The sequence below is a fragment of the Myxocyprinus asiaticus genome, chromosome 32 (assembly GCF_019703515.2).
Source record: "Myxocyprinus asiaticus isolate MX2 ecotype Aquarium Trade chromosome 32, UBuf_Myxa_2, whole genome shotgun sequence".
In the NCBI taxonomy this organism is placed as follows: Eukaryota; Metazoa; Chordata; class Actinopteri; order Cypriniformes; family Catostomidae; genus Myxocyprinus; species Myxocyprinus asiaticus.
The window spans coordinates 32,631,031-32,654,149 of record NC_059375.1 but is presented as its reverse complement, the minus strand read 5'-3'; the positions used below and the strand labels follow the sequence as shown (position 1 = coordinate 32,654,149).

Here is a 23,119-nt window from a genome sequence, read left to right as displayed (position 1 = left end):
TCTGTAATTACTCACCCTTATTAAAAACATTTCCTATTACCTAATATGGTAGAGAGGTACCGCACCGGGAGAACACTGATAGGCGGATATGCACGTCAATCATTTCAGTCTCACGCGCGTGCGCACTCAAGCCATAACAATTGTTGATAATCAACTGGAGTTATTTTTTTGCTTTTGAGTGAAATTATTTCAAGCCAAGACCTTTCCCTCCGGGGGGGTCTCGGATCCCATCACAAAAAACATAAGACACAGACTTGCATGAAGGATTAATGGAAAATCCAAGGGATATGGTAAGAAATATATTTTTGTGACCGCTTCCTTGATTTAGCACAGTTAGCGGCTAGCAGTGTTAGCCGTCCTCTTTGTTTTGGTTGTCAGAAACAGATCCTGGTGAGCAGGTAAACTATAGCATTTATCTCCTTGAAATTACAAAAAAAACTGTTTGTGCTCTATAACAGCTCGCTTAAACTAGCTGTCCCACTAAATAGGTGAAATACAACTGTATATGTGTGTGTTCTGTGGAGCTTAAATATCCCCGCGGGGCCATGGATGTGTATGTTTGTTCATGTCTCAAAACACGGATAGCTGCCTATCTAGACAACATTTTGGGACACGATAGTTCTGTTAAGATGGGCAGCTCACTAGGTTTAGAGACACGACCTATGTGAGTATTTGTGTTTTGGTAGTATGTGTTATTTAGCTTATGATATGACCCAAAAAATCACTTCATAGTGAACGATATGGTGATGTTACAATGTATATAACTGGATGAGGTGGTATTTTAGAAGGAAGAAATAAAAATGGCATCTGTGCAGATGAAGAAAAGGTCTAAAATGGTTAATTCTGAAATCAGGTCACGGTGGTTTGAACAAATCCCTGTCTGATGCAACATAGAAAAATAGAAATATGAAGTGCTTGAAAACACAGCAATGCTTGTGTCAAATTGCAGTGATCCCTCATTCAGGGTATCTCTGTTTGGTATCTTCTTTTCTTCAATTCCTCTTTGGGGATATTGGAGTCTGGTGATATTAACACTCTTAACATGATATTTGCTCTTTTGTGACCCCTGAGAACCTTTAGTTTTGTCCTTCTGATTGGGTCTGCTTCCTTACTCCCAGCTCAATTAAAGGGTGATGAAGCAGTGTAAAGAGTATGGTTACCACTTACTGGAAAATGAATCAGGTTTTATACTAGCTGTATTCAGTCAAAGACAATAATTTATTAAAATATTATTGGTCTGTAAGTGAGCTTAAATGCCTGCCTTGCCTCGCCAGTTTCTTTAACCCTTATGTTTGTTGGAGTAAAATTCTTTGACTTTGTTCACATGTGGTATCTGAAAACACACACAAAAAAAATTGAAAATATTCTTTACATTTTATTGGTTTTATTTCACTTTGTTACACTTGCTGTGTTCCCGGTCAAAAATGACCGGCCATTGGAAATGAATGGATTAGACTTCAGAAATATTAAGTGTTAAGGAGCATCCCAATCCTTTAGATGAGCATATATGTGGATGTGTGTTTGCACACACAGAGTCCTCGGACATGTGTATACACACATACACACACACACACAACGTGTGTTGAGTGCTCTTTTGTGCATCGTCTTTCCATGTACACTCTTTCAGGAATATCTCAAGATCTACTTATGTTGTGTTTGGGCTCGTTTGAATCAGGATAGTCTGCTGTAAGTTACGATATGTCATTGTCTGTTATATGTATGTTTCAGGAAGTAATAAGGAAAAACGTGACAAAAAGACACTCCTGTTTATTGTATTTATGTGTGTCAGTGGGAATTTTATACACTAATACTCACTGCAGTTTGGCCTCCGAGTGAAACAAACTTGCTCATTGCATTTTACTAATTGACACCATTCCAACGATATATAACACATGGCTATCTCATCTTTTTTTATGTTTTTACCAACTCTGATTATAATTGTTGTGATAACAAATTTTCACATTATGAGAACAAACAGTTCTAATTCGTCAACAAATTAAAAAGCATTTTATAAGAATTGGTAGGATCAGCTATATGCATTGTAAAGTCCAGATTCTATGCTTTAAAATAACACCTACTTTATTTAGATAAGGCAATTGGTTATTAATTTTTTACATAAGTAGGGCCCAAGCACTGAAAGTGCAAGGCCCTATTGTTCTTCTAAGGATTATTATTATTATTATTCTTTTCAAGGTTTTCGGTACTTTTGGGGTACATAACATGCGTGAAAACTCTTGAAAGTTTGCACACACATCAGAATCATTGGCCATTAGGGCTTGGCAAAGTTGCAGGGGGGGGGGTCATGCAGGGGGGGCTCTGCAGCACCACCTAGAACATGGGCATGTTCGGGGGGCTATGTAGCACATCCCTTTTGAGCTACAGTCACCAAAGTTTGTACACATATAGATCTCATCAAGCCAGACAACTTTCGCACTGACAGTCATATGCTCTGCCCAAAAGGAAGTTGGCCATTTTGGATTGTTTGAAAAATGCATGCTCTGGAATTTGATATGCTCCTCCCAGGGATTTCATGTTACAGGTACCAAATGTGGGCGACGTCATGCCAAGACATTGACGATGCTAAATTGCGAAGGGATTTTTTATATATCGAACAGTGTTGCCATGGTGAAGCGATAAAATAACATCAAAAAAATGGAATAAGGAAATGTTTCATATCTTCTGCATGCATGGTGTGATAAAAATTTAGCCAAATGTTTGTCCTTGCAGGCTGATCACATTGATGTGGCTATTGTGGGTCACGGCCATAGCGCCACCTACTGGCGGAAGGAAGTGTGTCACTTTTAACAGACTTTGAAATATCCCTATTTTGTTAACCTGAATTGCTTCAAAAATTTTTAGAATAATGTCAAGACAGTGCAGATTTAAAATTCTGAAGAGATTCTTGATATCTTAAATAGTGTTGCCATGGCAATGTATTAAATGTCATTATTCCTTTTTATGTATATTCACATGTTTTTGAGGAACTTGGCATGCTTGAATTTTCATGATATTTTGTACACATATCAGAGTTGTCAGCCATTAGGCCTGGTGAAAAGTTAACACATGGGCGTGGCTGGGGAGCTCTGTAGCACCACCTTTTGACAAAAGTTGTGTGGGTCAGTTTTTTCTTCGATCACCAAACTTGCTACATATATTGTTCATCAAGCCGGACAACTTTCAAAATTACAGTCATTAGCTCCGCACAACAGAAAGTCAGCCATTTTGGATTGAATGTGAATTTTTTTAAAATTGCTGGCCCTGAACTTTTGAATACTCCTCCTAGGGGAATCATGTGACTGTCACCAAATTTAGGCAGTATTATGCCAAGACATTGAAGATGCTAAATTGCGAATGGATTTTTGATATATCTAACAGTTTTACATTGGTGATGCAATAAATTAAGGGTAAAAATGTGAAACAGGAATTTCCTTATATCTTCTGTGTGAATTGTATGATTTTGATGAAAATTCAGCTGTATGTTTGGTAATGGGGGCTGATCACATTTATTTGGCTATCATGGGTGACCCCCATAAACCTTCTATGTGACAGCCATAGTACCACCAACTGACAACAGGAAGTGTGACACTTTGTGTGATTTTGAAAAAGTCCTCTTATATTTACCCTCTCAAATGCATGCGGCCACCATGCATTGTTTTCCTAAAGCCACCAGGTGGTGATGGCGCCATAGTGCTTGGGCCCGTCATCGCTGCTTGCAGCTATATTTATTTTTAATGTTTTCTGCAGGGAGTGCCCTCCACTGGCATGGAATAAACTCAGTTCAATGAATCCTATCAATAAAAAGTATATATTTTTTTAAATATGTAAAAAGGTGATAAAAGTGATAATGCAATATCTTGTAATAATATATGCAATAAGAAAGATTTATTAAGTCTTAATGGGCTGGTCATTTTTGACCGGGGCTACAAAAGGTGTTAGAACAAACAAGCACAACTCAAGGGTTAATTTGATCTTTAATCCTTTTGTCCATTTCCTTTCTCTTTGCTCTTTTCTCCCTCCTTGTCACACATAGGCTGAGCACATTCCCCGCTCAGAGCGTAAGAGGAGAGATTCTTTCGGCATGTTTGACGGGTATGACAGCTGCAGTGAAGACAGCAGTAGTAGCTCCAGCTCGGAGGACAGTGAGGATGAGGTCACCAGCATCCCCGCCAGCCTGCCCATCATCAAAAACAACGGCCAGGTGTACACCTATCCTGATGGAAAAGCAGGAATGGGTTAGTAATTTGCAAATACAGTATATTCTTTCCCCGTTTACACTCTACCTAATACAAGCATCTTTATGGTCTTTTTTTTTTTCTTTTTCTGGGAAGTCTGTTCAGTTTTGTGACTATGTGATTGATGGTTGTGTTCTTCTCTTTCATTCAGCAACCTGTGAGATGTGTGGTATGGTTGGTGTACGAGATGCTTTCTACTCTAAAACAAAGAGATTCTGTAGTGTGTCCTGCTCCAGAAGCTATTCCTCCAATTCTAAAAAAGCCAGTATATTGGCGAGACTTCAGGTAACTACTCACAGATGTGAAAAGCTCTCTTTTTTTTTTTTTTTTTTTTTAAGGATTCATTCACACAAAAATGAAAATTCTTTCATCATTTACTTATGTTGTTCAAAATTTGTGTCAGTTTTTCTTTCTTCCTTGGAAGAATGTTAGGGACTGACAGCCTCAGTAGCTATTCACTTACATTGTATGGAGAAAAAAAAGATGCAATGAAAGTGAACAGTGACTGAGGGTTTTGAAACTATATTATGGTTAGTAAATAATAAAAGATGAAAAAGAAATGAAGAAAAAATGAAAGAAAATTGTCATTTTTGGTTGAACTATCCCTTTTAAAGCTAACCATATACTTGTCAGTGGCTTATGCCTTCAGATTATGATTGCTCCGATACCAAAATTTTGTCTTCGGTGCGATACCAGCCCTGGTACCTTGGTATCGATACTAAATCAGAACCTAGGTAACAAAAAAATTGCCTCAGATTACTGATAAAATTTCATAGAATAGGACTTCATTAAAAGAACTGCATAAAGTTCTGTAGTTACAAATTCTGTGTTTACCATTTACATTTTTCTGGATTCTTTTGTTTTATATTTTATGTGAATTTATTTTATGTTTTAATAAAAAATAAAAAATAAAAAAAAGGAATCAAAACATTGTCTAAAATAAATACATAAAACTTTAATAAAATGAAAAAATTGGTCACATAAAATACTGCATAACAGAGCTTCACAGTATAAATTAAAACATTAATGAAAAAATCTGATAACCTGCCTGCTTCAGTACACTTGCTTTTGTGATATTGCTTAAATAATAATATTTTAATTATAATTTAAATCTTATTATTATTATTATAGATAATGATAATAATTTAACTATATTTTTTTTAATTATTACTGTTATTAGTAGTATTATTGCTATTACGTTGAATATTAAATGTTCTATACAGTAGTCATATTTTTATTACAATGTCTTTAATTTCACGCATTTAGTTAAACAGAGCTTTTATTTTGACTAAACGTGCTTCCTGTGTGTTTTTGACGGTAGTTTTTAATAAGCCCCGCATTCCAAATGATGAAAAATACTGAAATACTCGCAAGCTAAAATCTCACTGGAGAAGGAATTCATGTAAGTGCTCACAGCTGCTCAAACATTTAACACACCACATTGAGCATCATGAGCGATCTGTGTGTGTGTATGTGTGTTTCAAGTATGATAGAGAGAACAGCGGCACTTCTTGTTCATTCTGAAGTGTGCAGCGCATTCAGACTGTATATTATTTAATTAAATTACATTGTTCTGCTGTTCAGTGATCAGATTTGGCCATATCAAGATTTGAATTTGATTGTCAAATTGTCATTGTTTTCATCTCAAAAATTTCACATCCTGTAAAATTTTGTTAATGGCACTACACTGGAGTATGGTTCCGAAATTAGCAACAAGAAGATATCGTACCATTTGAAAGTTTTTAGTATTGCGATATTTCGTTAGTTCCGGTATACCGCGCAACCCTGCTTAAGATGTGGATTTTCTTTTAAATATTGTATGTATTTTGCTTGTGTCCCACAAGGGTAAACCACCAACGAAAAAGGCAAAGGTCTTACAGAAACAGCCATTAATGGCAAAGTTGGCAGCTTATGCACAGTATCAAGCAAATCAACAGAACCAAGCTAAATCAAAATCAGGTAAATGTCTGCCCTACTACATTAAAAGTATTCACTACTTAATTGTCTGACTCATTGATTAAAACCTGTCATCACAAAAAGTATTAATGGGAATTATTGCCATCATAATACAACTGATTTTGAGATTTCTGTTTGGTACAGTTCAGTATCAGTTGATTTAATATAGATTTGTTCAAATATCCTTCAAAGAAGACCACTTCCTGTAACTTCTGTGCTATTAATTGTTAATTGCTTGAGGCATTTGTTCTTTTTCTTATCCAGTGGTTCCTGTTGAAGGCTTTGACTGGGGCCGGTACATCTGTAGCAATAATCTGATTGGGGCACCAGTCAGCTGTTTTAAACATGTAAGTACAGAGGCAGAGATTAGTAGAAAAAATATTATTATCAAACATGAGTCTTTTGCCGTATGTTGGTTATAAATATTTGTTTATGTGTGTGTTCATTTATATGTCAAAATAAACATGATGATGACTCTCCAGGTGCCCATGGGTATGTGCTGGGGTGACATAGCTGAGGGGGTGAGGGTGGAGGTCCTCAATTCTGACACAAACCTCTCCACAAAAGTATACTGGGTAGCAGGAATTGTCAAACTGGCAGGTAATGTTGTAGTTTAATGACTACCAGCTTTTGTTTCTGATAAAGCTCTTTGTTGTATTGTGATTTGAGAAAATATCTATGGTAAATGTATTTTACTTTAATCACTTCTCAGGTTTTAAAGGTCTTCTGCGCTATGAGGGTTTTGATAACGACTCAAGCAGAGACTTCTGGTGTAATCTGTGCATCCCAGAAGTCCATCCTGTTGGATGGTGTGCCTCTAGTGGAAAACCACTGGTGCCTCCTAAATGTATGTGAAACATTAAGCATTTCAGTAACACTTTACAATAAGGGTACATCAATAATCATGAATTAATACCTGAATTAATACTTAAGCATGAATTAATGATGAGTTAAGGCATAGATTAATGAAGAGCTAATCTTATGACTGTAGTCATATGGATTCATACATGAATAACGGCCAACTTATTACATGTTTGATAGTTAATGCATTAATTAACATTTGAAAGTAAACTCCCAAAATGTTCCATCAAATGTTTTTTATATGTTAAATCAAACAGGCTTAAGAAAGAATATGCAGTACCTCAACCTTGAATTAAACATGCATTATTTAATATTTCATAATTTTATACAAACGTTTGCTGTCTGCAGTTTGGCTACAAACATCATAAGGATTATTCTGCCATTATTTACATGGATTGTCCTTTTCAAACTTATTAATGAAATAAATATGTTAATAATTGCCACAAATAATTTTATTTTAACCCATTTTGCATGATTCTTCAACCCTTTCCCTTCATACGCACCCTACCACTGTTGGTCCTACAACTCAGTTTACTCACCATACACATGCATGCCATGACCACATCTCACTCTTTCTCTTCATGACAAACCATCAAAAGATTATAAAAGATATGTGATTTAACTGACATGAATACTATGTGTAGTACATGTAATGAGTTAATAATGATGTGCCCCTTCAAGTGAAGTCATGACATGATGCTGCATTAACAAATCATGAGTTCATGATAAGTATACGTGTAGTTAATAATTTGTTAATAATGATGTGCCCCTTCAAGTGAAGTCATGACATTATGCTACATTCTTTTTTATTTCCCAGAAAAAAAACTCATATCTAGACATATTTAAGGCATTTTCGATGGATGACCTTATGTGCATCAGCCATGCTTTTCTGTGGTTAAAAAATATTTAAATTATGCAGACAGAATATAGATTAAAGTAGTTTTTTCTTTTTAATCACCAATTTCTTATTTGTAAATTATAATATTATATTAAACATAAAAAAGGCAAAAAATATTGTGTGTAAACTTCATGAATTAAATCAAATCTCTTTTAAAAGAAATACAAGTAAACTATATTGAATTAAATCTCTTTTTAAACATAGACTCAAAGGAAACCTGAAACTTACCTGTAAAGACATACAAGACACTTTAAGATGATTTATATTGTGTTTCATTTCTCCCCATCTCACTGGATGTCAATGCTAATTTTAGTACATAAAATGTAAAAATTAATTCAGACTAACAAAACAACCAATATGTTCGGATTAAAAATGCCAGTATTACAGAGAAGCGTGGCAAACAGCTAACTCCAACAGTAGAGTGTGCCCGTAATAAGGGCCCCACCTGAAACAAACTCTCCACATACTGTAGTTCCGGGCAGAAATGTAGCTATTATCATCATCATCATCAACAAGAACATCATTTAAAATTTTGATGAAACTTACCAAGTAGTCATGAAAAATAATGACACATAATAAAACCAAATATTGATCCAGTAACTAGGGCACTCTTTCCTATATGTAGTATGACGAGTGAACTAAGTGGTAAATATGAAATATTTCAAATTGAAAAATGAAAAAAGGGACAATCTCACCAAACGAGTTGAGATCAAATTATCGGCAATTATTATTATTATTCTATGTAAATAATGGATCAATAAAATAATAATCCTGTGTCATTTTATGATGTTTGTGGCTAAGCTGCAGACAGCAAAAGTTATGATATATTAATACATGTTTAATTCAAGGTTGAAGTACTGCATATTCTTTCTGATAAAGCCAATTTGGTTTAACATGTAACAAACATGTGATGTAACATTTTGGGAGTTTACTATCAAATGTTAAATAATGCATTAACTATCAAACATGTACTAACATGTAATTAAGGTGGCTGTTATTCATGCATGAATCCATATGACTCCAGTCATAGTTAAGGTTAGCTCTTCATTAGTTCTTGATTAGTCCATGCCTTCACTCATCATCAATTCATGCTAAAGTAAGTATTAATTCATGATTATTCATATACCCTTACTGTAAAGTGTTGCCAGCATTTCAAAGCTGCAGAATTAGCTGATTGCTTGTCTGTTAAAGCATGCTATTGCAAAATAGGAGTAATCGTTCTTTATTCCTTGTCTCCCCCCCCCCCCCCATTTTTTCCTCATAGCCATCCAGCATAAGTATTCTAACTGGAAAGCATTTATTGTGAAACGACTCACTGGAGCCAAAACTCTTCCACCGGATTTTGCCACAAGGGTAATCCCAGCAGTCATCTTGACGCTGTCCTCCAGTGATGTTACTCTGGAAAAACCTGTAGAGCAAGAACTTCTCATTACACAGAACAAATGTTACAGGAAATAGTTCCTCAAAGAAAAAAAAAAAATAGTAAAATGGTCACAGGTGCTAGACTGCCTTAAAGGGGTCATGTCATGAGGAATAAAATTGTTCTTAATATATTTTGACAAAGAAGAGGTCATTGTACCATAAAAACAGACTAGTTTTAGAACTCAAAACTTCCGCTCCAGTCCAAAAAGTGTATTTACTGTTTCCACTCGTTTTGAAATCAGCCATATCGTGACATAAGAATGTTGTTTTCATTTGAAAATGCCCATCTCAACAACTTAAGTAATCATCACAGTGAATTGACAAAGAGAGAGCGGCTGAGGTACTCCAACTGAAAGTGGTACTATTGTTACTCTAGTTTGCTTTTTAACCAACAAAAAGATTGAGATGTCGAGTAAGGTCCCCAGACGTTGTTGTGTTCCTGGTTGTGGAAAATCTGCATCTCTGCATAGCCTTATGAAGGACCCCAACGTTATGAATGAGTGGCTTAAATTAATTTAAACGAAGTTCCTGAAGTATAATCGCCAATGTGGGATTACACTTTTGTGCATCACATTTCTTTGTGGTTTCTTTCGAGAACCAATATCTTTTGGGGCGTAAAAGAAACTTGTATTAAAAGATGAAGCAGTGCCAACTATATTGGACATGTCAGTAATGCCGGTGAGTAACAAATTTAATTCTAATGTTTAATCTGTGTGTTTGTTCGATACTTAAGGAACTGTATAGTCAGCCATTTTTATTGAAAAATAAACCACGATCTGGAATCCAGCGTGGAGCACGTTGTGCTTATTACACGAATACTTAAAGAAATAAATAATTGCTCACGAAATATTGATTTGAGTTTAATTTATTTTATTAAGAAGAGCGTGTAGCGCATTGAAAGACAATGGTGAAGTATACGCTAGTAAGGTTGCCAGCTGTCTTAACTGTCTAATTTTAGCCAGGACGTCTCGTGTTTTGACCGAAATGAATGCGTTTGGATGGACATTGTCCTTTATTTATGTGCCAAAACAATCAACGGGGACTCCCCACCCGGCGAAGATTCCGTATTTCCTTACACAAGATGCGTATTGAAGCTGCAAAATGACAGAGGGGAACCCTTATATTTATTAACTCTTTACCTTCACAGCTATTGTTAGTCTGGACTATTTCCACTGTTGTTAGCTGTATTAAACATTATTTTATCACCAAATCATGTATGCCTAATAATATAAGTATTCGGGAGCAACAGTGTGCCGACTTTGTTCAGTTTTCGATTGTTATTTCAGTTGAACAACTGTAGTAGTTGGATTGCATGCTTTACATACATTGGAACATACGGCTATTAATAATGGTATGGATTGAGTGCTTATAGTGAATTTTGAAAAACATTTGCATGTTTTTATTCTTTCTTTCTTGAAAAAAAAAAGAAACAGGTCCACACGTGTTAAAGCAGGGGTCATTTGCTCTGCCAAAATGTTAGCCAATCACAACGGTGTATATTGAAGTCTTAAAGGGAAGTAGCACAGAAACCGAGCATTTTAGACAGAGAGTGTCTGTCTAAAGTGTCATGTAATACTATATTATAAACTATTTATGTGCAAAAAGATTAACTAACCAAGTTAACCTCAAGAAAAAATAAAAAATAAAAAAAATAATGCATGACATGACCCCTTTAATAAAGCAAAGATTCAAAATCCCTTCAACATTTTTGATATAATGTAGTGAAGCAGACCTAATTAAAGATTTACAAAAGCCTCCATACAGCGGAATTCATCTGTGTTTAAAATCTTTTAAATTTAAGTTTAAATTTTAAACTAAAGGTGCAGGAGAGCATGCAGTACCCGTTTAAGAAATTGATGCGTGTGGAAGTGGTGGATAAGACTCACCTGTGCCGGACTCGTGTGGCCCTGGTAGAACAGGTGATCGGTGGACGTCTGCACCTGGTCTATGAGGAGAGCCAGGATGGCACTGATGACTTCTGGTGTCACATGTTCAGCCCTCTCATCCACTCCATTGGCTGGTCACGAAGCATCGGACATCGTTTCAAAAGATCTGGTCAGTATCGGAGTATGAATGCTTTTAGATATGCAGCTACCTTATCAAGGACGATTAAAGTCTAAGAAGGATAGTTCACCCACAAATTAAAATTCTGTCAGCATTTACTCACCATCATGTTGATCCAAACCTGTATGACTTTCTTCCATTGGAATGTAAAAGGACATGTTTTAGAGACTATGTCTCTAGGACAGCCATAGTCACCAGTCACTTTCTTTGTATGGAAAAATATGCAATGAAAGATGAATGGTGACTGATGCTGTGAGTTCCTAACATTTTGCATCTCCTTTTGTTTTTCACAGAAGAAAGTCAGTCATGAGGGTGAGTAAATGATGAGAGAGTTTTCAGTTTTTGGGTGAACTATTGCCTAAAGTAAACATAATATTTGATGACCTTGTTGTGGCTGATGGATCTAAACTGTACTAATGTTGCCCTCTGCAGATCTGATGAAGAAAATAGATGGTCAGATGGATGCTCCCTCACAGTTGTTTGTTAAGGTATTCTTAGATTGTATTTTCTATCATGTTTACATTCACCTGTTTCTACCTGCTCACACGTGTCTTCTTTAAACCCGCAGGTTAAAGATGTGGACCAGAGTGGGGAATGGTTTAATGACGGAATGAAGTTAGAGGCAATAGACCCTCTCAATCTCTCTGCTATATGTGTTGCTACTGTAAGAAAGGTACATTTTATTTCTTGTCCAGCTAATTTTCTCTTATTTTAAATGGTGAGTTACAATAGTACTTTAACCATGTTTTGCAAAGGAAGATCCTTTTGTTTCATTGTCTGCCTAGATACTATGGACAAATGCAAAATTAGACAAAGAAAGCCTATAATAAATTTAACACTTTAGCAGAGATGCATATCAAATATTGTAAATAGGTGTTCCTATCTGAAATTGATTTTTTAGTTTACATTTACAGGTATTGTGAACAGACAAAAATAATACCTTAAAGGTGCTATATGTAAGATTGACAACAAGCATTTGAAATGGGTACTGCAGTCCAAATTCAAAATATTGGAGAGCTGTCTGCCCCGCCCCAGACTCGAAGCTCATGTGGGTTTTCAGAATGTTGACACCCAACTCGGCATCCGTTTTAAAGGATTTCTGGGCTTTAAGTTGTCTCCATCTTCCAAAGGCATCTCCAATATTTATCCTTGTTTTACTGCGCCTCTGGTCATCTGGTCCGGAATGGAAACTTCAAAGTAGAATATACTGGCTGTAGCATTGTTATCGGAGAAGCCAGTATTTCAACTTAGCATGTTTCCTAAGTCTCTAATGACATATTATGGTCATTTTATGATTTAAAGAGCACCCATTATGGTTTTTAAACGTGCCTAATTTTGTTTTAAAGGTCTCATACAATAGATTTATATGCATCCAAGGTCAAAAAACACTTTAATTTGCTCATAATTTAAATTGCAGCATTACCTTTTTTTTTTTTTTCCAGTGTCAAAAACGGCTCGTTCAATGATCTGTTCTAAAGAAATTCATTCTAAACCCCTCCTTTCAGAGAGCCTACTCTGCTCTGATTGGTCAGATGTCCCAGTCTGTTGTGATTGGTCTACTGCTTAGTGTAGTGTTTGAGGGCAGGTCAAAGCCGTTCGCGAGCAGCCAATGAAGACCAGAGGCGTGTTTTTTGTTACCAAATTAACTTCGGTCAGTACAGGAAGTAAGTCTGGAATAACTAACGACTCGTTTCAGGTGTTCAGAATCGGTTCTTTCTTTTGGGAGTCAATAACTACATTTGTTGTGCACTTTGATTTTTTTAAACTTTGCAGACTTTTTTACATTCACAAACAGCTAAAACACACTATATGAAAGGTAATATTTGAAAAACTATAATAGGTGCTCTTTAATACAGTAAAAATATCACATATAGCACCTTTAAAAGTCATGAAATGCAGGGGGCACAAGTTTCTTTTCTTTTTTTTTTTTTTTTTTACCTGGAGTTGATAAGGTGTTATCTGTTAACAGGTATTGGCAGACGGGTATCTCATGATCGGGATTGATGGTTCTGAGGCTGCTGATGGGTCAGACTGGTTCTGCTACCACTCCACCTCTCCTTCCATCTTCCCTGTCGGCTTCTGTGAAATCAACAGCATTGAGCTCACACCCCCCAGAGGTACGTTTAATCTCTCTTTCAGCAGTTTGATCTGATCTGATCTGATAGTTTCACTCATTGAAATTGGTAATTCGCTAATTAATGTGAAACTGCACAGGGTACACCAAACTCCCTTTCAAATGGTTTGACTACCTCAGAGAAACGGGCTCAATTGCAGCCCCTGTGAAGCTCTTTAACAAAGTAAGTTTTCATTTGACACATTTTTTTGTTGTTGTCTTGAATAACATGCACAAAAGTATGTGGACAACGAAACACTGCACCCATAAGTGCTTATTGAACATTTAATTGCAAACCACTGGTCTTCCCGTTGCTGCTATAAAAGTTTCCACTCTTCTGGGAAAGATTTCCAGTAGATGTTGGAACTTGACTGAAGGGATTTGCTCCCAATCAGACAAGAGCATCAGTGAGGTCAGGCACTGATATTGGGTGATGGGGCTTGCAGTCGCCATTCCAATTCATCACAAAGGTGTTCAGCGGGGTTCAGACCTGGGTTATTTGCAGGCCAGCCAAGTTTTTCCACAACAGAACTTAAACCATTTTACTGGTGGCATCTTAAGACAGTGCCACTTTGATAGTCACTGAGCTCTTTGGTATGCCCTAGTCTACTCAAAATGTTTAAGGAGAAACATGTCTGTATACTTGATTTTATGCTCTGGTTAGTGATGCGTGTAGCTGAGATAGCCAAACATGTTAATTAGAAGGGGGTATCCACATACTTTTGGTTATGTAGTGTATCTGGATGTTAACATATTGCAGTGCTCTCTTAACATCCTGTTAAACCTCTCTGCTCTCAGGACGTGCCGAATCACGGCTTCCGTAAAGGGATGAAGCTAGAGGCAGTAGACCTGATGGAGCCTCGACTGGTGTGTGTCGCCACGGTGACCAGGATTGTCCACAGGCTCCTGCGCATTCACTTTGATGGCTGGGAGGATGAGTACGATCAGTGGGTGGACTGTGAGTCTCCAGATCTCTACCCAGTAGGCTGGTGTCAGCTGACTGGCTATCAGCTGCAGCCGCCCGCCGCACAGAGTGAGTGAAAATTCCAGAATGATTTCTGGAAAGTTTGCATCGTTTCCAGACAACACTACATTCACTCTGGCAGGATTGTTTTTGCTGTAATAGTGTTATTTTTTTTTTTATATAGCAATTGCTTCTATACTTTTGCAGCATTTAATTTGTGTCCCTGAGTTCCACTTATAATAATAGTTGAGGGTTCTTGCACCAAAAACAGTTGTAATTTAGTTTTACATGACCATTTTCACCAATTACCAAGGGCTGCTGTATTTTTAAGTCTTCAATATATAAATTACTGTTACCCAATTTTAAATTGGCTAATATTATGATATCCATCACATAATGACATGTATATGTCCATACTGTCATTCATCAGGACAGGTCAGGCAGGTAAATACTAGGCATTGATATGTTAAAGGAATAGTTAACCCAAAAATAAAACTCTCATTTACTCACCTGCATGCTATCCCAAATGACTGACTGACTTCTGTGGAACACAAAGCTATTTTAATAGAATGTATAATGCGTTTTTGTCCATACAATGTAAGTCAGTGGGGTCCAAAGCTTTCAAGCTCCAAAAAGGAAAAAATAAATGTGGAAAGAAAGTAATCCATACAACTCGAGTAGTTTAATCCATGTCTTGTGAAGCAATACGGTCAGTTTTGGGTGAGAAACAGACAAAAATATAAGTCCTTATTCACTGTAAATCTTAACATCTGCAGTCTCCATTAATGAATCTTGTTCACACCCTTTACGCTTGATGCATGCTCAGAGCGTTGTACACAATCCATACACTGTGTTGCCAGGTCTGCTGTTTTTACGTTTAGTTGTGTTATTTTGAAAATGCAGACGAGGGTTATAATGATAGAGTCACAGGTTGAGTTTTACTTTTAAAATGTACTGCGGTCGTCAAAAGTTGATGAAAATGAAAATGCATTGATGTACAATGATACTGAGATTGAATATCTGGCAACCGCATGCAGCGTCAAAGCATCACCATCTTAACCCCTGCACTGTGTTCCAGTTGGTCTGTATGTCATAATTTATAGTAAATAAGAACTTAAAATTGTATCTGTTTCTCACCCAAAGTGAATTTATCACTACAGTAGACATGGATTAAACCACTCAAGTCGTATGGATTACTTCTATGCTGTCTTTATGTTCTTTTAGGAGCTTGAAAATTTTAGACCCCATTGACTTACATTTGTATGGTCAAAAACACCTCATACATCCTTCAAAATTTTAAGAAGAAAGTCATGCGAGTTTGGGGTGGCATGAGGGTGAGTACATGAGAATTTTCATTTTTGGGTGAACTATCCCTTTAATATGAGTGGTTATATGCTAATATGCTAATGGTTATGACCTCCATGACCATTTCTGAATGACCCATTTTCACTACTTAGTTTCCTTCAATCTTCTGGTTAGATTGGTAAGGGAGCCTTGTGGTGAACGTTAAAATGTCTCTACATGGTACATTGACTTTTCACATTTCAAAATAGCAAGGAAATCTATTCTTTTACTTGATTAATTTTTTGTTTTATTTATATGATGTTTCATTGATTAGCTTCATAGAATAACAAATGGTCCCTTTCTTCCTTAGCAACAAGAGAAGCACCACCAAATGTCTCCAAACAGAAAAAGAAGACTGCACAGTATAAAGGACAAAAGAAAAGTGAGTCCAGTCTCTTCCAATTTGTCCATCTTTCTCGCTCTCTCCACTCACCAAACACTGATTTTTGGGTGCACAACCGGTCCAGGAGCCGTGTCCTCTGTTCTTTCTCTGGCTTGGGTCTGGTCTGGTTCTGCTTGATAGTTGGTGGCAGTTGTCATGATTCAGTGGGGTCACATATAATTGCAGACAACTGTAGCTATCATCATCATACCCAGGTGACAGTTGGCAAAGAGTGACATGCTCCCTCAGGGTGAGAGAATCTGAGCAAATGTTTGGGAGAGGTCAGAACTGCAGTCATGATGTTGTTCACTTTGGGGTTCCACAATGCCTTTTCTCAGGACTTCAGTTTCAATCTGTTAAGTAGAAATCAAATTAAGGTTCAGCTCTGAGTAGTGGGAGGATCCTCACAGTGGTGAGGAGTGGAGCTCGGTAGCCTTGGGTAACTCAGTAACTTCGGTAACCACAGTCTGGCTTGGTGTTTAGAGAGGAAGATTCCAGTTGGGAGGAGGCCGATCGGTTTGGGTGGGCCTCTGAGGAGGAGGAGCTTCTCGGGTGATGAAGAGCAGACTTCGCCCCATTACCTGTCCCACTTCTCTGGGTCCGGGCGACCTCCCACCTCAGGTGCAGAGCATGATCGCTCTCTCAACTCAGGTAACTCAGCTCTCCATCACTCAGGGAGAGGGCGCCACTGAGATCATTCCTGTAGAACATTTCAGGTTGGCCGGTGTAGAGAGAGAACGGGCAGAGTTGCACATCATCAGGTGTTTGAATAATTTGTGCAACGTATATCGTTAACAAAAGTTGCATGATAAGGGACATTTGTGTAACTGTTTGTAGGAAATTGTTACTCTTTTATTTCCTCTTGTGTGCGTGGTCTGTCCACACCAAATTTGAATTCATTGTTTAGGATGATGTGAATTTAGCTTGTGTAATTATAACAAATCAAATTTGGGATGGCGAATTACCCCAAAATGAAAATTCTGTCATCATTTTCTCACCCTCACGTCATTTCAACCCAGCTGTGGCACACAAGAGTTTAATTTATTCCTTTTCTCCCCAATTTGGCATGCCCAATTCCCACTACTTACTAGGTCCTTGTGTTGGCGTGGTTACTCACCTCAATCCGGGTGGTGGGGGACAAGTCTCGGTTGGCTTTGCTTCTGAGACCGTCAATCTGCGCATCTTATCACGTGGCTCGTTGTGCATGACAACGCGGAGACTCCGCATGTGGAGGCTCATGCTATTCTCCACTATTCTCCGCAATCCACGCATAACTTACCATGCCCTATTGAGAGCGAGAACCACTAATCATGACCACGAGGAGGTTATCCCATGTGACTCTACCCTCCCTAGCAACAGGACCAATTTGGTTGCTTAGGAGACCTGGTTGGAGTCACTCAGCATGCCCTGGATTCGAACTCGCAACTCCAGGGGTGGTAGTCAGCGTCAGCTCGCTGAGCTACCCAGGCCCACACCAAAAGGAGAATTTTTGAAGAATATTGTGGCCTCTCTTTTCCATATTATAACAGTTAAAGGGGACCAGGTGTGTTAATCTCCAAAATGAAAAAAAAAGGCAGCATAAAAGTGGTCCATACAACTTGTGTGCTATATTCCAAGTCTTCTGAATCCATATGGTAGCTTTTTGTGCGGAAAAGACATTTTAGTCGTTTTTGACTGATAAGTCTTCCCCTCCACCAAAGCTAAAAAAATGGGATGGTGGCATTGGTGCCAAACGCTATTGTTTCTCATGTGTGACTGGTGACTAGGGATGTCAATTTTCAGACATTTTAATAATCGATTGTTGTGGAAATTAATGATCAATTAATAACGTTAATTCCACAAAACGCACATGAAGGACTTCAAATAATATGTACATGTAGCTTTGTGTTTAAATATAATTAAAATGTATACACTTAAGAAATGCAAGTATTGGGATTTTCCTCTTAAAATTTTCTTAGTTTAGTGTATTTTAATTAGGGCTGTCAATCGATTAAAAATGTACATGGTATGCCGATTAATCACAATCGCATATATAAATATTTACGGAGAAAGCCCCTCAAATAATAATTTAATATATAATTGTGGCATGGGGGGCGTGGTCACGTGTCGGTCTGCGGGAGAGGGAGAGCGGTAAGGCTCGTCACCTGGCTTATAATTATTTCTAACACCTCTCTCATTATAGTGATAGCGGAGGAAGGCTTAAAAGGACACCGAAGCATCAGAGAGGGGGTTCGTCAAGCACGACAGCCCATACCCAGAGAGAGAGAGATTGTGTTTATGTTTAGAGGGTTTTCATTTATTTACGTTTTCTCTATTATTGAAGGTTACCGTCGATTGTGTGGTTCCAAATAAAAGGACTGACCTTGAACCTGCTTCGTTGTCTCCTGACTCCTCCATTGCCCCGAACTAAGAACTTGTTACAGTAATGATGAAATATATATAAATAGTTATATTTAAATAATTACAAAAAAAAAAATATATATATATATATATTAAAATGCATTAAATTATTGTGGCAGATGAGTAAAGCATTGATAAGACAATAAAAATAGTTGCTTTATAATCCAATATATTGTTTCTTTCCATGTTATTGAACACAAGCCAATCATTGTTCTAGAGTTCTGTTAGTGAGTGTAGTTTGTTGTTCTCTGTGTAAGCATCACATTGCTGAATTTTCTCTTACTGCCCCTGGAAAAAACTGGTGGTACTTCAAGCTTGAATTGCTCCGATGGTAGGAATATTCCTTATTACGGTCCGGGGACATGATTAATTGCTTTAATTTTTTAAAGCATTATTTTTGTATATAATTAATCGCACTTAATTAACACTTTAAATCAACAGCCTTTTCACAAAAACAATTTGTTAACTGTTTAATTACTGTTAATAAATTACTGTTAATAATAACTTGTATAAAGTGCATATTTGAGTTCATTAAAACTTCACGTTGTGGATTGTGGGATATTTCGGACCTTTGGATTTTTTTATTTGAAGTGAAGTCAAATCATAACACGCTGTGTGTAAACGGTACATAACATACCGGTTTTCTGGTGCTGGTGACATGTCTGCTGAATATGCCTTTGTGCTTTCCCGGTGATCACTGAGGTAATTGTAGGTTGGGATGAAACAAGGAGACCAGTGAATTAACTGTACCTGTTGTCATTTTGTATTTGAAAACACTATCATGGTGTATGCAGAATACATAATGTTCATTTATAGACAACAATCCAACACTGATTACATTGAGCCCGCTTTAACTTCATCTGTGTGCCGTCTTCTGTGATGCGGACAAGACGTGACATGCGGCGTATGACTGTATAGACAGTCTTATCAAAGTCTGCTGGCATGATTACTAAACACATTTGTTCTGAAATTAATTAACAACAATCAATAAGCTTAATCGGTCAAATTATTAACAACAATTTATCTAATAATCATTAACATCCCTACTTATGACCAGCTGTCATTCAAGTACATCTAATGGTGCCATATTTGATTTGAGAGCTACAGCCGAGGTTAAGAATATCAGTGAAGAATTAATTTAATTTCAGGCTGTTTGTCGTTTAGTGCACAAGTCTTAAAGACCACTTTTATTATACTTTAATGGAGCTTTTTGTGTCATTTTGGAGTTTGACAGGCCGTCCCCTTCCACAATATTCTCCAGCAACTCTTCTTTTGTGTTCCACGGATAAAGTCAACTGGTATGGAGCGACATAATAGTGAGAAAGTGATGACGGAACTTTTATTTTTGGGTGAACTATTTCTTGAAGAATAAAACAGGTAAGTTTATAAATCTACTAAAATGTTTACTGAAACCTTGCGCATCACTGCTCTGTTCATTTCAGACTTATTATTTGCAACGACATGCTTCTGATTTGTAGATTTGTCTATCTTCAGTGTTACATTTTATGGATTATTCTCTTGTCTCTTCTTGTTTCCCAGAGGCCTCACTGCAGTTAAAGGAGGAGCCTCCAGAGATGGATGAATTCACCTTCTCGCAGGGCATCTCGGACCAGGAGAGCAATGGCTCAGGCAATTACTATATCCGACAGGAGCCCTGAGCATCATCAGCCATCGCAGAGGCTCACCTCACTGCCAACAGCACTGGAAAAAAATCCCACTCTGAGCAATGCACACGAGGCCTGGGAGAACACACAGTGACTTCCCCTCCACACCAGGTCTCTCTCTTTTGTTTCCTTTTCAGGTTAAAAAAGCAGAAGACTTTTCAGACCGAGATGCGTGTGTAAAAGGGGATTTTCTTTGGAATGACGATACTGTTGTTTGTCCTGACTTTTTGCCCAATGGACTTTTTCCTCAGTGTTCATTGTACTTGAAGTTTTCTTCGCTTTTTTTTTCCTTCTTTATTTCCCCTTTTGGTGAAAGACGTTTTCCTTTTTTGTAAGGTTTCAGTACCGTGTGTTTCTTGCGCTGTTTTGGATGGATGTGCATTTGGTATGAGTAGTAAAAAAAAAAAATCTATATTGAGACAGTATATTCATATATGTATGACATTCATATTAAACACACACGTATATAAATATTTAAACATATAAATATAGTAGTGGAATGAGGGATGATGGTATTGAAATCTAACCTTACTGGTATGAAGAGTAGACTAATGGAAAACACTCACAATTTGCACTACAGGGATAAAAAACAAAAAAAAAAGTATGTATTGGCCAGTAAAATTATCTTAACTTGTAGCTTTGTTGTATTATTCGATTAGCAAACAGTTATAGAAATGGGACGTGCTCAAGTCAAGTTAAAGATTATGATATGCGCACACACAAAAAAAAAAAAAAAAAGACGGCAATGTTTGTTTAAATTTTTGATTTCATACTCGAGCCATTTTTATATGGGACGATTGAAGTATTTCTTGAGCCACAGAATAAAACATAAGCAATCATTGCTAACTAACTGAACACTACCTTTCTGTCATCTTTGATGTGACAGCGCAGCTGAAAATTCTTCTAGTAGTATAATGTAAAACTTGAGTCTATGAACAAAACAACAGCAGCAGCAGCAGTTTGTTTGTTTACCAGCCTCTCTGCAGTGACCGTCGAGGTCTAACTTAAGAGGAATTCTGCATCCCATGTATTTCACTTAAATCACAGCATTCATTCCGGAATAAAAACAAAACGTTTTACTACCTCTATACGCAAGTCATTTTGAAATACACACAGGTTGATGATTCATGTGTAATTAAGTTGTTAAATTGGTTCCTTAGACTCACGAAGGTTGCAATAGGTAGTTTTCATGCTCCATTTGAAAGGGTATATTCATTATATTTTATGCAAAAGACAAATATCCACATTTAGACACATGGTTTATTTCACTTCGGAAGTCTACACATCATTTATATTTGTATCATAGCATGTTATTGACAGAGTCCTTGAAATGAAGAAGAATGTTATGCAATAATAATGTCTATGTGGATTTATAATGTCTTACTTTAGAAAAGCTCACTCATAAACACACAGATATATAGGCTAGATACATTCTATGGACTTAAATCAAATATTCTTACAATATATTGCGAAACTGTGACAATTTTCTAAGAGCTAGACTTGAGCTTTCCCTGTTACAGAACATTTTGAGTGTATATAACCTTTATAACATCATATATAGAATGCAACCGATATTACATTTACATAGTGGTTTATCTTAGTATAACTATAAGCTCTATTCAATACCAGTAAGGTTGTTGGTGAACTCTCAGGAAACATATTTCATTGACTTCTGCTTTATTTGAAGGTTCGCAGCTAACAGCTTCTAAGATCATTTGATTAGATTTATGATGCTACAATTTTTGTTTGTTTCCAAGATTCAAAGCTCCTGACAAATGTGACCATGTTTTTTCTCCTCTGCTCTCCATCAGCTTATCTAAATGCTGACTAAACTTTTGTAAATGGTCACCCCAATGTTGTAGTTAGGTCCATTTTTAAATTGTTTTTTTTGTTTTTCTTTTTTTGTAAATTGCTTTTGTTGTTCTTTTTATAGGGGTTTAACAAATGTTTGTACTGAATCAGTTTAAATTGGGTTTTTTTTTAGTTGATTTTTGCATGTGTAATTAGTTTTCAAAATGTAAGACACTGTCATGTATTTAATTTGTAAACTTCAAACTGGGCCTTTGTTGTAGCTACATTTACATCATCTGCAGCATCGACATACTTCAATTCTGTTATGTTGGTACATTTGGTTTTTGTTCTTTTTATGTGTGAATGTTACATTTATTTCCAATGTCATTTCCCTCATAATCGCTAAGCATAGCATCAGGATTTAGGTACACACTGGTTCTAATCATGCATATCCGCCAAATTTGCGTTTCCTTTTTTATAAGACCAAAATCGCTTAATCGTTTATATTTCAAATATGACTGTTGAGGCAAATTTAGCTGCTACCCTCAAATCAATTAAACTCTTAACACACAACCTCACCTTTAAACAAACACCCTCTAGTCAGCAAAATTGATGCCTTATCCTCTGTGTTATGTTTTGTCTACATAAAAGTTATTGATTTAAAAATAGAGAAGCAGAATACAAAATATAAAAAAAACTATGTTGTCCAGTAGAGTGATGATTATCAGTGCATGCAGCAAATGTGAGAATCTTATGAGGACCAGTGCCATTCTGGTCTTGATACTAACACGGGTTTTTGTGACGTTCCCTCTGTCCTCAGTAATCACATCATGGTGCTATATATATATTTGATAACTCATTCATTAGGTCTATTAAAGCAGAATTAAGTCTGTAATTATAAGTTGGAGAGTTGGTGATTACTACTTCAAATTTGTATTTTGGATACAAGTAGCCGAATCATTTGTTATAATAATGATGAAAAAGAAAAAACGAAAAAAAGAACTAACATTGACCCTCATAGTACTAAC

The 23,119-nt window shown here is 36.8% G+C and overlaps 1 protein-coding gene across 2 annotated transcripts; it reads left to right on the top strand.

Moving 5' to 3' along the window:
* Window positions 1–119: 119 nt before the first annotated feature.
* Window positions 120–21,132, top strand: LOC127423045 (MBT domain-containing protein 1-like). 2 transcript variants are annotated; one of them, XM_051667043.1, is made up of 17 exons: window positions 120–290; window positions 4,031–4,232; window positions 4,384–4,517; window positions 6,077–6,191; window positions 6,453–6,535; window positions 6,671–6,788; window positions 6,901–7,035; window positions 9,212–9,300; window positions 11,190–11,424; window positions 11,866–11,921; window positions 12,002–12,106; window positions 13,403–13,550; window positions 13,648–13,730; window positions 14,345–14,579; window positions 16,165–16,236; window positions 16,720–16,887; window positions 20,176–21,132. In XM_051667043.1, the coding sequence occupies exons 1-17, from the start codon at window positions 270–272 to the stop codon at window positions 20,292–20,294; spliced, it is 2,118 nt and encodes a 705-aa protein (XP_051523003.1). In that variant the 5' UTR covers window positions 120–269; the 3' UTR covers window positions 20,295–21,132. The 2 variants fall into 2 exon arrangements, with proteins under 2 accessions (XP_051523003.1, XP_051523005.1); XM_051667045.1 differs by lacking the exon at window positions 16,720–16,887.
* Window positions 21,133–23,119: the final 1,987 nt, after the last annotated feature.

Coding starts and splice junctions, on each gene's coding strand:
- LOC127423045 (XM_051667043.1), top strand. CDS start 270: ATGGAAAATCCAAGGGATATG. Junction 4,233..4,383: donor TGATGGAAAAGCAGGAATGG/GTTAGTAATTTG, acceptor TCTTTCATTCAG/CAACCTGTGAGATGTGTGGT. Junction 6,536..6,670: donor CAGTCAGCTGTTTTAAACAT/GTAAGTACAGAG, acceptor ATGACTCTCCAG/GTGCCCATGGGTATGTGCTG.